This window comes from Lipophrys pholis, assembly GCF_963383615.2.
Source record: "Lipophrys pholis genome assembly, chromosome: 7".
In the NCBI taxonomy this organism is placed as follows: Eukaryota; Metazoa; Chordata; class Actinopteri; order Blenniiformes; family Blenniidae; genus Lipophrys; species Lipophrys pholis.
In genome coordinates this window covers 7674108-7691689 of record NC_137638.1, presented here as the reverse complement: position 1 = coordinate 7691689, position 17582 = coordinate 7674108, and the positions used below count along the sequence as shown (strand labels likewise).

The window sequence follows — 17582 nt, the reverse complement described above, 5'->3', positions numbered from 1 at the left end:
CCTACTAATGGCTAGAAAATGCTGGATTGACAAACAACACAGAGGCACTTAACATGGCAGCTTAAGAACAGGCACTAAGCACAAGGCCATAGGGGCAAGAGTGTGCCGCAGTAGATCAGATCCAAGGCACAGGCTGAGCAAAGGTGGTTCAGCACATAGTAGAAGCATGTAAGACGCAAGCAGGATCAGCGTACATTGGAAAGAGAAAACAAAGTCACTGGGAGAGTGCACAGAAATGTGTTTGCCTAGTATGTACTCTAACGTAGCCAAATCCCGGTGAGAGATCCACCGAAAGGTGGCTGAGAACAACAGAAGGGGTCAGCATTGATAGATGTGGCAGTTGAAGGAGTTAAAGGTTGAGGAGTTGAAGGAACAGCTAGAACAGATGTGGAGGGTTAAAGGTGGCATGGTTCCAGCGGCAGTGGGAGCACTCAAGACATTGACCCCTGAACTAGGAGAGTGGCTGCAGCAGATCCCAGGAACAGTATCTGAAACCTCAGTCCAGAACAGCTAAGACACTACACGGAACCCTCAAACTCCCAGAACTCTGGTAGAGGACCCGAGCTTGAGGTTGACACCCTACAAAGGCAAGACACTTGACCCCCATCAGCTTCCTGGAGCACCCCAATGTAGCTGAACCTCCATGTCCTAGAAATATAATTGGTCAGTGCAGACAAAAAAGAATTTTAATTTAGCCTTTTTATGATTAATAAAGTATGATTATGAGCAGATATATAAATACAACGAAAAGATCCCTGTGCTGAAAGTGTAAATATGTTTCTTTTAACCTCACTGGCATTTGAGAGCAGACTGAGGTGTAATAACTGTGCTATGAGTTCAGCTTCTGGTTCACTCAGAGTTGTGATATCAAAGAAGGTGTCAAAACAAAAGCATCTTCTTTTCCACAGATCAGCAGAGCGACGCGGCTGCAAGTTGAGCTGCACCTCTCCTGATTTGACCATGCACTGTGTCTACATTGCTTGTACAAGAAAATACAAGCTGGGTGCAGGAGCACAGATTAGTCCTCCACACGCTGATATCAGACTGCATTCCACCAGTTTGCATATGAGCAGAGTCTTCAAGGTATTCAAAGACTTTGAGCAACATAATACAAACTTTGTCAGAATAATGTGGTATAAAGTTTGCATGTTACCTTGTTGCTTTATACTTCCTTAAATGCATTTCATTAGAGTACGTCTTGTTCTATGAACAATCACTTTGTAAAGAAAAAAAACAACAACTGTGATAGTCTCTCTCGCTCACACACGCACGCACGCACGCACACACACACACACATGCAGAGACCACGGCTACATGTACCCACTTATCAGTAGCACTATCAGTGTAACCTCTGACCTCTCCTTGCTCGGATAAGAACATAAAGATAACGTGCTGTGTTTTATTCTCATTACTTGCAAATGACCTGAGATTGAAAACTTTACTGCTCGGATATGGGAGGCAGCTCAGCCAGTTTATGTAATCTGATATGCCTTCTATATGATGTGAATGAAATGTGAAACATCTGTGACATGCACACACAAAACCACTGCATCACAACTACACCAGTATTCAGTCCAAACAAATTCTGTTGGATGGAGAAATGAAAAAAGAACTTCTGGTGAGTCTGAGGTAGTGTTTATGACTTACAATGTACAAGGAATACACCTTCTGACTTGATGTAACCAGGTTTTATCCATGTTTGCTTTTTGCCTGGTCAATCCAGGTCATACAGGTAATATGTCAATATGTCAAAATACAGCTTGTTTTAAATATTCAGTTATATAAAAACATCTAAATCTTTATAAACTAAGATACATTTTTTTTTTTTTTTTTTTTAAAGGAGTATGATCCACCAATCTGTGTTATATCTATTCACATTCAATTCATTGTAGTTTTACTTATGTAGTACCGATTGTAACCTCAAGGAGAAGAATATAGCTTATTAGTAATGGATTTAAAATTTTACAGAGATTATAAAGGAGGCTCTTTTGTTGCGGGGTTAAGCTGCTTCACCTTTTCCTTCTCATTTTCCAACGCCGATCACCTGACTCATGATTCCATTAATGTCATTCACTTGACCTTCCCTCGTTGAACTTTTCCATTTGAAAACTATAAACGGAAACCCAACTATGCCACATGGGCAAGCACTACAAAAAAAACAACTCAGTTTCACCAGGAAGAAGCTTCCAGCAGAACCAGACACAGAGGCTTTCTGCTTGCACCAGATAGGGGATACTAAGAGTGAAAATTACAACATGAGTGCAGCAAAGACAAGTTTACGTCCTAAAGTGAGCCAATTCACAAACGCTCACACACTCTGCAGACATTCTTTCAAGAGATCTCATAGGAACGTATGGAGGAGAGGGCACAGACTACAGGAGAGTGTTTTGTTTTGTTTTTGTGTGGCAGAGCATTGGCTCAAAGGAGTAGTTGTGGATTAGAGTTTCAGGTTCAATCCCACATTCCTCCCTGTCCACATGTAAAAGTGCCTTTGAGAAAGATAGTGAACCACAAACTTAAAATCAATCGCTACTGGTGTGCATGTGTGAGTGTAATGTGAAGTGTTGAAGCAGTTGAAAGGCTCTTTGTAAGTGAAATCCATTTACAAAAAGCTCTGCTTAAACAAAAGTCACATAAGCCAGCAGCGAAATCTAATCAAATTTTTCACTTTATTGACAATCAATGAATCTCTTTCACAAAATAAATACTTCCATTTGTGTCCAACTGTACACGGAGAATGACACATTCAGCCATACATTTTACCATTTGCACATCATTGTGATTGGATCATTTCTTCTCACATTTTAAAAATACTTCTTTAGCTCCGGTTGCCTTCATTTTATTGTTTGTTTTGTTTTGTTTTGTGCCAGATGACACAACACTGGAAGTCAATGTAAAATCTTAAAATGCATACTGCTACTTCAGAAATACAACACATCTGATCGGACATCCTTCAGGCCACAGCGAACTGTGGTTTATAGATTTTACTGCAGAATCTATACAAGTTTTCCAATGCCATTAAAGTGCCTTCCTACTTGCATGTGACAGGTTTGGTGCTGAGTGATTGAGTACGCTCCCTACATGTACCATGACAAGATTTGTCTATGATTCAGGTGTATTATTTACATAATCGACCATTGCTGTGAAACAGTATTATGTATTTAATATGTCAAATGTCATATCCCCTGACTGACATAAATAAACACTCATCTGTATCCTATTAAAAATAAATAGATCAGAATCAACATTTTCTTTGTCCTAAATCTCTTTAGCACTTGTGGGTTTAAACTTTTCTCTCAGCTGTGATATCTGGTCGGCCACATTTCTCATGACTGTCTCTGATTTCTGTGAGGCCCAGTCTACTGTTTCTCTGCGGCCACTGCATACAGTTCATTTATCTTCTCCTGGTACATCTTCACAACAATGGGCCTCCTCAGTTTCATGGTGGGTCCTGTGAAGAAAGAGAAAAACAAAACAGGTTTGTCAGATCTAAACCATGATCTCTATACGTTTGCCACACAGTATCAACATTAGATCACATATTCAGGATGTATTAAATGAACATCCAGAGGAATGTGCTCTGGCATGCGGCGCGGTCACATGACAACATGACCTCAATAACATTAAGATTAAGAACAAGTTAAAGAGTGACATCGGCAAAGAATGCTTCCTCTTCAGACAATAATAGAACACTGCGTCAGCTTGGCAGCAAATAATGATTTGAAAAAGCTGACCCAGTTCTCCTCCGGGAAGAGAGAAGTCTCGCTCCAGGACAACCCACTTCTGGATCTTCTGGGCATTGGACGTCGACCTGGCATTGATCCGCTCTATGCCCTCCTGGATGGCTGTGTAAACAGCCGGCTCCTTATTGGCTATGATCTCTGACACCTTGGTGGCCTTGATGTCGTGCTGCTTGCAGAAGTCCAGAGCTTCAGGGCTCAGCTCGTCGGTGGGCTCGCCGTTGTCATCCATGTTGCACTGCGGGGAAAGGGACATTTTTTTAGGGAGGGCTTGGGGGCGCTGTTACTGCATTTGCTTCCACAGACACCAGAGCTGCTGGATCGGGGCTTGCTTACTTTGAGTGTGAGCATCATGGAGAGGAACTTCAGTTTGTCGCCAATCAGCATGGCGTTGCTGATGATGGGCACCTCGGCCTTCAACGCGTCCTCGATGGGCACGGGGGGGATGTTCTCGCCACCGGCAGTAATGATCAGCTCTGTGACACACAGACACAAGAAACTGCACTCTTTAACTGAGTCAACAAAATGTAGAAGTGTTGCGTAATGTAGTGCTGCTGTGTGAAATTAGCTGAGTTGACAGTGTGTCAAACTAATGACTGATTCATTCTTGAAGTTCAGCTGAAGATACATTAAAAGAAGATGGAAACTAATGATTATTGTATGAATTGAATTTAGGAGCGACTGAGTCGGACAAAAAGTGGAAAATACACAGCAACAGAACTAGAGTATGTCAATCATACCGTAAAAGTGTTTATTCTAAACCCTTATCAGTTTTCTCAATGAGGTGCACTGTATTTTTATATATACACTGTTCTATAAAAAGGATGTATAAAAGCACAAAAAATATAAGAACAAACCAATTTTTCGATTTCAGAACTGAGGTGTTGATACTTCTGCCGAAATGATGTGCTCAATGGTTCATAAAAAAATAATTGAGACAACGGCAAATCATGTTGATACTAAATTGTGAGTTCTTAACTTGCTTAAAACCAAACAGACTAATGTCAGACAGTAACTCTATATCATGAATATGAGAATCTCCATTTCTTTACAGCGGAACTGAAAGTTTGTGATCTCGCACCAGAATATCAGCTTGTTTGTTTGAATCTATCACCCTCCCCCCTCACCCCCTCCCCACCCCCTGGGTTAGGGAAAGGTAAAGTGGAGGACAGAGACAAACATGCTGCCCGTGGGATGAAAGCAGCTCGCAAGAGAGTTCAGTCTGGCCTGAGGGGCCTACGTTGGAATAGATGCTGCAAATAAGCTGCTGAATAGTCTGAAGGTTTATACTGTACACAGTTTTCTAATCCAGTTTAATCAAGGCCACCAAAAGAAAAAGCCTGCAGCGCATGCCTACGGGCATTCCATGGGTGTGGTGAAGAATGCGGAAATCTTTGTGCCATGTTACCACAACAATGTAGTCAACCCAAATCTCCAGAGCAGCAAAAGTGAACCTGCCAGACAACCAGGATATGTTTGTGTCAGCAACTCAGGAGTGTGCCAAAGGTTAAGCTCTGAGGAAGACTTCTATCGACTGGTCACATCCTTTAATATACTGTATACATTGGTTTACCTGTTAGCTTTGTCAGGAATCACCCTTTAACGCTTTTACGTAGACTGAAAGCCGCAGTGCTGTCTAGCGGTTTTCAAAAAATAGATGCAAATCTGTTTATTTTCAAGAAATAAAAATTCGCGCCATACAGATCCGGTCAGAGAATTTCTAATCTTTGGTTTAGGCTGTGAATAAACTTGACAACCTGGCAGAGTTTTTTTTTTTTTTTTGGTTCTGTTTCTTTCACCATGTTACTATGTCTCATAATCAAGCAATAAGAAGTAGTTGTAGGACAATACCAAACATGGATTGAGCCATTAAAAAACAAACAAACCTCAGTTTGATGTTTTGCAGTAAAAACCCAATTGGAGTATAAGTATGAGGTCACACAAAATAGGAGTAAGCAGATGCCTGCTCATGCCCTTTTTTAATTTAATAAGCTCACGTACATTACAGTTTATGTGATCTGCTTCAGAATTGTGCATTACTTTTTTACCCAAACCTTCAGCCCGCTTACCTTTGATCCTTCCCGTGATGTACAGAAAGTCTTCCTCATCGAGTCTTCCCAGGTCCCCAGAGTGCAACCAGCCGTTCTCGTCCAGAGCCTCCGCCAATTTTTCAGGCATGTTCAGGTAGCCCATGAAAATATTTCGCCCCCAGAAACAGATCTCTCCATTACCGTCCGTGTCTGGATTCTCCAGATTTGTCTTGCAGCCCGGCAGCACTTTCCCACAGCTGGAGAGAAAAGTTATGAGTCAGAGATGTGCCCAGGTATGACGTGCCAGCAGACTCTAACCAAGATGTGGACACAAAAAACCAACATGGCTAATTCATTTGAAATAGATTAAACTATGTCTGCTCAAATATCCTGGCAAACTATTTATTTTTTGGTACTAATACAATTTTGGCACGATAGTTTATCCAGTTACCACTGGCAGCAATTTGCTTGTATGGCGAACATGAGTCACTCACATCTCCGAGTACCCTGATCTTATACCGTCTGATGTTCTCTACCCTTTTCAGTCTTTTCTGTATCGATAGCAGTTTTTTTGCTTTAAATGCTTTCTGCTGACCTTGTGAGGCGGTATTCATTCACAGAGGTGGAGACTGTGTGCGGACCTGAGCTTTCACTCATGCCGTACACCTCCATGATGGGAATATTCAGACTCATGAAGTACTCCAGAGTGTCCTTTGTGATGGGGGCAGCTCCCGAGAGGCAGAGCCGGCAGCGATCCAGGCCCAGAGCTGCACGCAACTTCTTGAAGACCAGATTGTTAGCCAGCATGAAGCCCCATGGTACTGCATTTTCCCTGTCGTCACAAAAAATAGAAATAAAAACATGTCACATGTACATCTCGGCTAAAACTTATGTACAAGGTTGGGGTTTGCCACAAATCAAATTTAGGAGTGTCCACCACATTTAACTTTTATTGCCACAATCAGAATTAAGATGAATATTAACTCAGCATGTGTACTACAGTCAGCCTGACTAATATTGTGTTGGTGCCCACAGGTGCAAAAACAGACCTGAGTTGTGAAAGCATGGACTCTATTAGATATCTAAAGCTGTGCTGTGTCATCTGGTAAACAGATGCTCACATCAAGTCATTTGTACCCAATATTTGCCTCCATGGGAAGCTGTGCCTTAAGGAGTCTTGGCATCTCATAACCATGTTCTCTGCTTTTGCTACCTTGGAGCACTTTTTTATTGATACCGACCACGGCAGACCAGGAACACCCTATAAGAGCTGCAGTTTTGGAAACGCTTCACCTGTTAGTAGTTATAATGTTATGGCTTATGGGTGTAAATATTGTAAAATATACTGACACGTGTGATATGTGCATGAACATTAGGATACATTTCACCTCCCACAAAAGCTTTTACCCTCATTATGAAGAACAAACACCAGACTTGTATTCAGGCTGATAAATGATCCATGCTGTTGTCTCACCCATTCATGGCACTTTGGTTGTACTGCAGGCCAATGGACTTGGCCCAGTCTGCCACTCTCTTTCTCATCGGGGAAGCCTTGGCCCCGACAGTTTTCATCCTCTCCTGCATCTTCTCCCACACTCGAGGAACGCCCAGGAAACGAGTGGGACGAGCCTCTTTAAGTGTATTCACTAAGGAACCCTGGAAGTGCACAGTTACAGTCAGAATTCTATCCCACTGATAAATTATTGTTTCATGACTGACTGTTGAATATTTACCTTGAGGGCATCTGGCTCTGCGAAGTAGGTGGTCCCAGCAAAGCTCATGCAGACAAATATGTCGATCAGCTGAGCAGCGACGTGGCTGAGCGGCAGGTAACTGACCAAAACCTCCACACCATAGTCTGCATTTATTGCAACCGACGCTGCACGGGCTGTCCATGTCACCTGAACACGGACATAAAGGAGGAGAGCCATCAGAACAAACAAACACCTGACACAGTGAAGCAGCAGAGTTTAAGTGTATGTGTTAATATCCAGCTGTCTGAGGTGTGACATGATGCAATGTCAAGAAGGAGACAACTGCAGTGTGATTCAATTCTCTGACTTTCACTGGTATAAACCTAAAAAGGCAGAAGACAGGATAGTACTAATTTTCAAAAACATGACAGACCTTAGGAGCAAAAGATGTGCCCGTGTGTTGTTGCCCACAGGGAACTTAAAACCAATGAGACCAATTTATGTGTTTGACCTTTATGCCTCTCTTCTGCTGCTTCATGAGGATTAAACACGGTATCAGGTTTTGACAGGGTTGGATTTTAGCATTTGGAAAAGGCTGCTCACAAAGCTGAATCGTGAACTGCCTCAGAATCATAACAGCTAATGATTAATTAAAAATGGAAAAAAACAAAAAATTCTGGAGACCAATGGAGGTATGAGTAAGAAACCAATGTTCAGAGAGATGTGTGATTTATGTGTAAAATAGCATGTTCCCTTAAACATATGCACTAACAGTCACTAGTGTTTCCCAAGGCTTCATGTTGGGTCCTTTCAGTTCCTACATTAAACTAACAGTTTGACAGGGATTCAAAAATATGAAAACGAGGATTTCTTTCTTTCTATTTAAGGCAGTACAGATTTTTTTTTTTTATGTAAAAGCTCTTATTATTTTTTACTTGCAATTTAATACAATCAATTTACCTCAATCAGTATCCTACAAACTGTAAGCTGTTATTTTCTACATGTACTGATTCAATATACTGTACATCATTGAATGCCTCCTCTAAATCTACACCCATAAACTATAAAACTACACATGCTTTGTATCATGTCAAGCAGTATTTTTTGGGTTTAAATATATTCCCTGATATTTTGTCACATTTTTAGACGTAGCTACCAGCTGTGGGATTTATAGGGAACAAAAGGCATAATTCACCTTGTCCAGCAATTTCACTGAATTAATTTCTAAAATACACACTGTAATCATATTGATAATGATTTTTTGTTTCCTCTCAATTATTCGAAGGGGAAAAATGAATGTTGGAAAAAGGCGTCCCACACTTTTTCTTTTTCTTTACATAACTGTACTTGAATTTAGATTCACAGTTTTTGGTCTTTCAGCCTTAAAAACAAATCAGTTGAATCTGTTAGAGACTTTAATCGGGTAGTTGTGTATCACAATAAGCAGGTGTGTTGTGTCAATGCACTAAGAGCAAGAGAAAGTTTTGTTCAAGTGACTCACATTGTCGTGGCTCAGCATAACCCCTTTAGGGTTGCCGGTGGTGCCGGAGGTGTAGATGAGGGTGCAGCACTCGTTGGCCCGCAAGCTGTCGATCACAGCATTCAGCTGTTCGTTGGGAATTTCTTCTCCCTGCTTCATGAATTCTTCCCACTATGAACACATAGTTGCAGAAACTGTCACGCATTTGTTTGTGTAATGATCTTTCTGCTTTAATAAGTGAGCCGTGCAAACGTACTGTATACAAGTTTGGTTCTTTCTGCTGCAGCTCGCCTTTGTACTGAACAATGGCTTTCAGGTGAGGAAGCTGATCTTTCACCTGTTGGAAGAAACAATGTAAACAAACCCATGTGGGGACATATTCCTTCTGTGTTCTCATAAATGCTTAAAACAGGTGTGCCATGAGAGGGGCCTGACCTGCAGGATCTTGTCGAGCTGTTTCTGGTTCTCCACCACCACGATGTTGGCCTCACAGTTGTCAGCGACATACTGACAGGCCTCGGGTGAGTTGGTGGTGTAAATGCCGGTTGCCAGACCCCTACAAAAAGAAACACATAAGTTGACAATTTCCTTACTTGATTACTTGATAGATTTTGGTAATTTTGGTTTTTCCCTCCAACTATTGAAACAGTTAATCAAATAAAATCTAACAGAAGTTAGTAAGGTTAACTTATTCAGGGGTGTATTAACTCAGTGACCCAAACCACTGGGAAGACAGAGTTGCTCAGGTGAAAATGTGGGGAAAATGTGTATGTGGTACTTTATGGTGCAAAATACAGTGAAATGTCAAAATCTAAAAAGCATGGCATTATACTATAATGTGAGGGCATATATATATATATATATATATATATATATATATATATATATATATATATATATATATATATATATATATATATATATATATATATATATATATATATATATATATATATATATATATATATATATATATATATATATATATATATATATTATTGGAATTAATAGGTTCCGGGAATTAATGTTCATTTGAGGAAGGGGAAGTGCTTTCAGTTATCAATGTTAGACTTAAATCGGCTCCTCAAATGACATTTTTCTAATAATAATGAACCCATTCTGATTTTTGTGTATGATCATGTCCTATTTAGATTGTTTCAAATCTGTTGGACCTATAATAGTGAGCACCAAGATGCAGAGACAGATGGACAGCTGGATATGCCAGGCTGTCTGCCACAGCAAAAGCAGATTGTGAGGTTTGTATTGTGTATCGATACAATCTCTCAGGCCTCAGCCAGAGAGATTACTTCGCTGCATACTCACCCGGCAAAGATGCAACCAATGTCTGAGATGAACCACTCAGGGGAGTTGAATCCCAGGATGGCCACACCATGGTAGCGCTCCAAGCCCAACTAAGAAAATAAATCACACACAAGACATTTACCCTTAAAGATAAAAGTGGCAAAGTGCCTCTCGTATTATTGACCTACATCCAGCCATTCCACTTCATAGGACACGGACATGGCCATGAAAGAGGAGACGTAACCCAAGCTGTAAATTTCACAGCTCCCAGTATTAGCTTTCGGCAGCCCGTTCTCACACCAAGGAGACAGGCTGAGAAGTGTGTTTACAACACAGGAGTTAAAAGGGGAAAGAGCGTCAGATCCATACATTAATTCATTTACTGAACCAAAAACAGCACCAAGGCTCAGCCAGATAAAAACTGCAGAGCCGCACACTATTGGATGTACATACACCACCTTTTGAAGGTTGACACTTTTATGACAATTAATAGATGAATAATGATCTTAAACACACTAAATGAATTATAAGTCAAGCCTGGACAATCAGCTGACCTCAGTTCAACAGGTTATGCATCTTTTAAAGATAAAAACAAAACAAACAGGTCCGAAGCAAACAAAAGACAAAGATGAAAGCAGAAACAATTGTTGAGTTTCTCTGGGAAAGCTGCCAAGTGGGCTGATCTTACAACTTCTTCTTTTCTTGCTGAACTTTGAAACTATCTCTGAGTACTAAATGTATTGTAAAGAATAGGAGACTGATATTAAAAAAAAAAGGACCAGGGTTCCCATTGGTTTCCTCACACAAACTGAGAATAAAGTGTTTAAAAGTACTAAAGTGTTAAGTCAACATGACAAAAAGTGTGTGTTTTTGCATGCAGTACGGGTTCGTGTGCAAGAAGAAAAACACACATACCTTGAGGAAACTTTTGGCAGCCGCACGACACTGCTCGTAGTACTGCCTCCAGGTCAGTGACACCTGCTGCCCGTCTTTCTTAAAAACCAGAGCCGGATGATCTCCGCACCGCTCCACTGTCTCCAGGAGCATCTGGTGGATGGTGAAGGGAGTCTCTGAGCCGGGACCTGAGTTCTCCATCCTCAGCCTGACCGCCTGATCTCTGCTGGCACTCCATAGCTGCTCGGCCGGCCTGAGGGTAGTTGCCAAGTTGGCTGCAGTGAGGGGAACCTCCTTGGGCTCTTCTGCATTGGGACAACAGGGGAAACCACGTTTACTCGCCATTGATGTCAGGTCAGACTTTGTGGATGCCAGAGAGCTTGCGCTTTCAGAGAAAGAAGAGGCAGTAGTACGAGAGACCTGCAAACATTTCAAGACTCTCCCTGTGGGCGTGTTATACACCTGCAGTCTCACACTAACTCACAAACACACCCACACTGCAGCGAACAGGGACTGTGGTTACCTGATACAGAAGGGCGAGTTATGCTATACCAGTGACTACCTCCCAATCAGGTTTGTGTCAAGGGAGTAATTCAGTGTGAATACAATGTGGACATGACTGTTAACATTTTATGCCTGACAGGTTCGTTTTCTTGCAAATTTTTGTGTTTTTTAATTCAAGAATGGTCTATATTATTTTGTTTATGTTTTCATTGATAATGGGTTTTTTCACTCTCTTCCTGACAGTTTTAAATAACCTTCTCTAGCATGTTTTCATTTACACATTGACAACTTTTTTTTAATGTGAAATTTATGAGGAACGTTTTGCGTGCCATTAAATGTGCTGCATGTGATCTCAGAGTTGATAGCATGAGTTTGCATGGTCTGCTGGTGAAGTAGATTTAATCACAGCAAGTGATAGAGAGATTTTTATCCCAACCTATGATAAAAATTTTTTTATTATTTAGCAGAAAGTGGGATGGGTTGATGAATCTCACACTAGATATGAATAAGGTGTTTACAGTTCAATATTATTTAAAAATTAAGTTTAGTTCAAAATAAATTTCAATGTAACTTAAATATATTGAAATATATTGAAATGTTGATTCCTGTCTTTGTCTTGACTGGCTATAATGATCTGACAGTATCTTGTAATACCGAGCTCACCTACAGCTACTCCAAAGCTCTTTTATATAATTTTATTAATTTGCCACTAAAATCCACTGCAGTACAATCGATGTGCCACGTTTACACATACCAAGGTATTTTCAAAAAGCTGTGATCGTTCTCTGTGTTTGGGCCTTGCATTTACACATAAATGCTGCTCTGAGTCTCCACAAATGATGATTTCTGAAAACTCTGGCCACAATGGAGATTTTGAAAGACTCTCCACTCTCTTTCTATTTGCATCTAAAGAGGGGTAGGCGGAGCTTTATGTCGCAATTCGTCAACTTGTCATTTGTTTTCCAGGATTCTGATTGGCTATCATGGCTTGATGTGTCTCGCGACACTGCCCCCCTACAGGTTTGGCATGCTCATAGTAACTCTGAAACAGCACCTCCGCGTAAATTAAGATTTTTTTGTAAACGTAGAGGGGGAAATATGTGTTTTTGTGAAAACCCGGGAACATGTAAATTTGGCATAATTCTGCATGTTGTAAATATGCTCTAATACACCTCAATCAGATTTTTAATCATCAAATATTCCTGAAATCCTTAATTTAGTGTCTACATTAAGCCTGTATCATGTAAATATTTAAGTAAATCCCTTTGAATCTGTACCTGAGTATGTTATTAAATTTTGACTGAGAAGTACCACTGCTTCAGCCGATTAAATATAATCAAACATCCCAAACCCTGTAGACTCTACACTACATACAGCTGTGAACACTCACTGACCTTTTGGCGTTTTGATATTTGATCCTTAAAATATCCTGCTTGGGCAAATTTAACCCAATATTTATGAGTGAAAAATCTCAGCTGAGTGGTAGAGTCACTTCTGCCACTCTCGATTGTGTCATGCTAAAAAGTTGAAAACATTCAAATAAAAACATTTTTAAATGCCTCAAGCCATAGATTTCTGTGAATGGGAATGTTAAAGGGCTAGTAAAAGTCATTCACAACATTTTCCTCACCATTTCACATGTTTTAAAGACGATTGAAACATTTGAATTCAACTCAAGAGTTGAAATTATAAAGTCTGAGGAGCAGCAATGTATTGTGCCTCTTACTTTTGTCTGGATTTATCTGGACACCACTGTGTTTTCATTAAATGAATTTAAATGAGCACCTTTGACAGATCCTTACCTGGTTCTTTTGGGTCCGGTGTGGTGGGCTCAGCTGGAGGTTCACTCTCTGGACCCTCTGATGCCTGTGTTGGTGTGTGGACGTCAGCAGTAGGAGCTTTTCCATTCAGGATGACAGAGGAGTCGCTCTTCACTGCAGCTTCTGGTGTGGTCTGCGTCGATTCGGATGTGTTGCTGTGACAGTCGATGATAAAACTCAACTTAGACGCAGATCTCAAAATCAAATAGCTGTGAGTCAATCAAATCTGTCGATATTTGACATACCTTTCAGAATATCCATTCATGGCTGCTACACCATTACTCATGACAGATTTTTCTTTGATACTCATCTTGTATTTTCTAGAAACAAATGAAAAAAGAGGAGTCAAATTGCCATTAAAACACAGTCTTGAACAAGACTCCCAGAGCAGATATGGTTATCTATTATGTAACAGCACTCCGCTGAGTATTTATATGACTCTGACTATCATTCAAGTCGTTGCAACAGGTCACAGCCATTGACCGCCCCACTCAGCAATGGCCCAAATGTTGAAACTATGCACGCTATGCCAGAAAACATTGCTACATCTATTGATGTCAGGGGTGTCAAACTCATGTTAGTTCAGAGGACAAATACAAACCAGTTTGATCCAGAGTCCAGTGAAATGATAGTAAAGTATCTCTAAATGTGCCCCGTGATTTATTTCAAAAGTGACTGAGTCCATGAATTCTCATCAAGTTTTAATTAAGCCATCTGGTGCAAACTGATGAAAGATGTCATTTGAGTTTTGTTACGTCCAACAGTGCAACAAATTACTCGACTCTGTATTTTAATTGGTAAATCTATAAAAACACTGCGTCAGTGTTTCTCTTCTAGATAATATTGAAAAGACCTGTTTCTTCTCAGGGTAGGTAAATCCTATAAATCAATCTCAGCTTAATTTTTTCTTAATCATTATTATATTTTGCGGGATCGTCCCACAGGTAGGATCAATTGCTCTAACCCACCCTTTTTTAACCGCTGGCTGTGACATCCCTGATTGATACACTCCCGTGTGAAGCACCAGCACAGTGCAGCCATCTCTGTTTGGTTACAATCCACAAACTGTAAGGTATCAAATAAAATCGAATTACTGTCATAAAGAAAGGAGTATGGCCCAGGGGTGGACACTCCTGCTCCTGGAGGATACTGTGAAGAATGTTTTGAATGTAATCCTGCTTGTTTATTGAATGTGTTATCATGAAGATCTGCAGAGAACCTGATAAGGAGATGCTCATTAAAAACCGAGCAGGGCTGTACCTGGAGTACACAACTCAGACATGACCTGAAATCCTCTTCAGATCAGCGTGACCATGGCGTCAAAGAATGATGCCCCCAAGTGCCATTATTTGTGAAGCTGTGCACTCCTTTTTGCCTTCATTTTGATAATCTAATTTTGTACATTGTAGCAAATCTGTGTCATAATCTGGCTATTTTGAGTCTGCGAGAGACATAATACACATGTGAATCACTAAATTGAGATGACTTTCATCATTTTGCATCATTTAATAGTTATTCCATCCTATTTTGATCCATTTGTGTTTAAATTGAGCCATTTGAAATGTGTTTGGTCACTCTGTTACCCTGGTTTGCTTGCTGTGTGTATTTCTATTTTTGGATGTCATTTTAATTACTTTAAATCAATTTCTTGTCTTAAGGACATCTGTCTTCATTTTTGTTCAACTTTATGTCAAACTTTTGGTATTTTGTGTCTATATTGGATTGCAATGATATTTCTTTATGATTTATGATTCTAGAAGATCAGACATCTTAACCTGTTAAGGTCAACAATAACAGGGGATAAAAACATATCTTGCTCAGATGTAGATGTACCTTCTCTGTGGTATAACATAATCAGTCAGTATTGAATATTAGCACTGATATAACTGACAATGAGCCACATTAATAGAACTACAATAGATTAAGATCTGTCAAGACAGCAGTCTCTCAGTCTGACCTCAGGGTCCACTCTTGTCTGGATCAAAGTTCAGATAAATTACAAAACGGCGGTGTGGAAAAAAACAATACAAATAACAAATCTTCAACCCTGATTATTCACATATCAGTTCCAATGTCCTCTAATCTCAAAAAACCTGGTCTGAGATGAAGTGCAGGTGAAGAAGATACCTGGTTTTTACTGCTGTTTGTTTATTCTTTAAAGTCAATTTAATAGATACGAGGAAGGAGGGTGTGGGTAGAGGTGGTAAAAGTTCTGTCTATGGTGAGTAAACAAATCAAGAAGTCTGCTCTTATTACACAGGGATAATTCAGCCTATTGGTCACTGAGGAGTTTTAAACCTCAAACACAGTCAATCCTCTTTGCGTGACCTTCCTCTGGCACTGCACACACTCGAAAAGCATAGAAATGAGTGAAAACTGAATGAAATAAGAACATACCTTCTCTGCTGAGAGTGTTGAGTGGCATCAACTGGAGAGCAGCAGTCAGGTAGAGGACAGATCAACTTTTGCCCGGCTGCAGGTAGTAGACTGTTGCCCCCCTGTATTCCTCCTCTTCCTCCTCGTCCTGCCTCCTGAGGTAAATGTCAACCTATGGGGGGGCTTGCCTCAACTTAAAGTAGCCGGCTCAGCTCTCACGCCAAGTCCACAACTGCCCACTTGCACAATCTCCCCTCCTTCACACCTTGCTTCTGAGAACACAGCGACTGTCAGAACTGACCAAAGGTTGTGTCTCTCGCCACAGACACAGACCTGTAACCTGACACACTGCAGCTGCCAGAAAAGCTGCTTTGTTTGTATTAATTACAGCTCCTGACAACTGTCGGCAGTGGTGACGGAAATATTCTATGGAGTAAAGATTTAATGATTTAACAATGCGCAGAGGAATGGGCGGACGGGGTAACTGCAGGTTTTGTCTCAGATTAAGTGTGTCATTATCGAACTTGTTGGAAAAATAATGATAAAACTTGATAAGGTGCAAGATAATGAAAGAGACTTTGACTCATAACAGAGTTTCTCAAAACTTGTGCAACTGTCGCCTTTTTGACCACATTGACACATCCAGCAACATAATGGTGGTAAAGGTTTTTACATTGAGAAACCGTATCAACATCCAGAAATCTCAGCAATCTTCATTTCCAAACGACTGTGGCATTCAAGTTACTGAGAGTTATTACAATAACTTGGTCCATAATTAACAAACACAGATGAAGTTAAAGAAACATATAATAGAGTAGTTAAGTGTGTATCATATCGCAGAATACAGGGCTTAACAGCATGTTTAGAGTTCAGACTTCAAAAAGGCTTTGACAAACAAATACAAATGTATTTATGGAAAAGTTAACTAAATCTTACTTTTACATTACTGCACATTGGTGGTGTGGTTATCACTCTTGCCTCACAGCGAGAAAGACCCTGGATCAATCCAGGTTGAAAGCCTTACTGTGTAAAGTTTGCATGTTCTCCCTGGGCATGGATGGATGGATGGATGAATGGATGGATGAATGGATGAACGTGTGACCAATTCAGGGATCAACTCCAGCCCTCTGCAACCTCGACTGAGATAAAGCAGTCAGCCGTAGAAATGAATGGATGAACTTAGCTACATTTACTGAACATTCAGGCTTGTTACTTGTTTTGAGTTTTGTTTAGTTTGTTGTTGTAGTTTTTTTGGGTGGGGGGTGGGGTTGATGTTTTTGTTGTATCGGTCATATGTGAAACTTTGTTGTGAAGCTGCAGAGCATCTGTTTCTTTCTGCCTTCCTCACTGAGCTTCAGTGTTCGTGAGAGCTGTTGTCTTAATGGTTACTAGTTCACTCGACTCTTGTTTACAGGAGGTGGAGGAGGATAAGGAAGAAGAGCGCCTCTTTGTCTTTTATGGAACTCTGTAAATATGTTTCTTACAAGAACTGACAACATCTGGCTCATAGCCCCTCTAACTTCTGCGATCTGAAGTAACCTCAGCTGGGCTTAATGAGTAAATCATTCACACCGTGCCGACAGCTCAGTTAATGTTTCACATTCATTTGTTTATTTATTCGTCATTAATCACTGCTTTATAAAAAAGTAACTAGGAACTGTATGACGAGTCTTAGCAATCTGCACAACACTGGCATTGACCAAAACATCATGTTTCTTGAGTTCTATCATGAATCCTCAAAT

The 17582-nt window shown here is 40.4% G+C and overlaps 1 protein-coding gene across 1 annotated transcript; it reads right to left on the bottom strand.

Moving 5' to 3' along the window:
• Positions 1-2644: 2644 nt before the first annotated feature.
• LOC308111518 (long-chain-fatty-acid--CoA ligase ACSBG2-like) lies at positions 2645-16275 on the bottom strand. The gene is made up of 15 exons (XM_080466467.1): positions 15862-16275; positions 13710-13784; positions 13447-13619; positions 11162-11445; positions 10268-10356; positions 9380-9500; positions 9201-9281; positions 8966-9115; positions 7504-7671; positions 7245-7426; positions 6366-6602; positions 5810-6027; positions 4077-4216; positions 3735-3978; positions 2645-3451 (listed from the first exon to the last, which is right to left on the bottom strand). Exons 2-15 carry the CDS (start codon positions 13772-13774, stop codon positions 3360-3362), a joined length of 2244 nt encoding a protein of 747 aa, XP_080322593.1. The 5' UTR covers positions 13775-13784; positions 15862-16275; the 3' UTR covers positions 2645-3359.
• Between the last annotated feature and the right edge of the window lie 1307 nt (positions 16276-17582).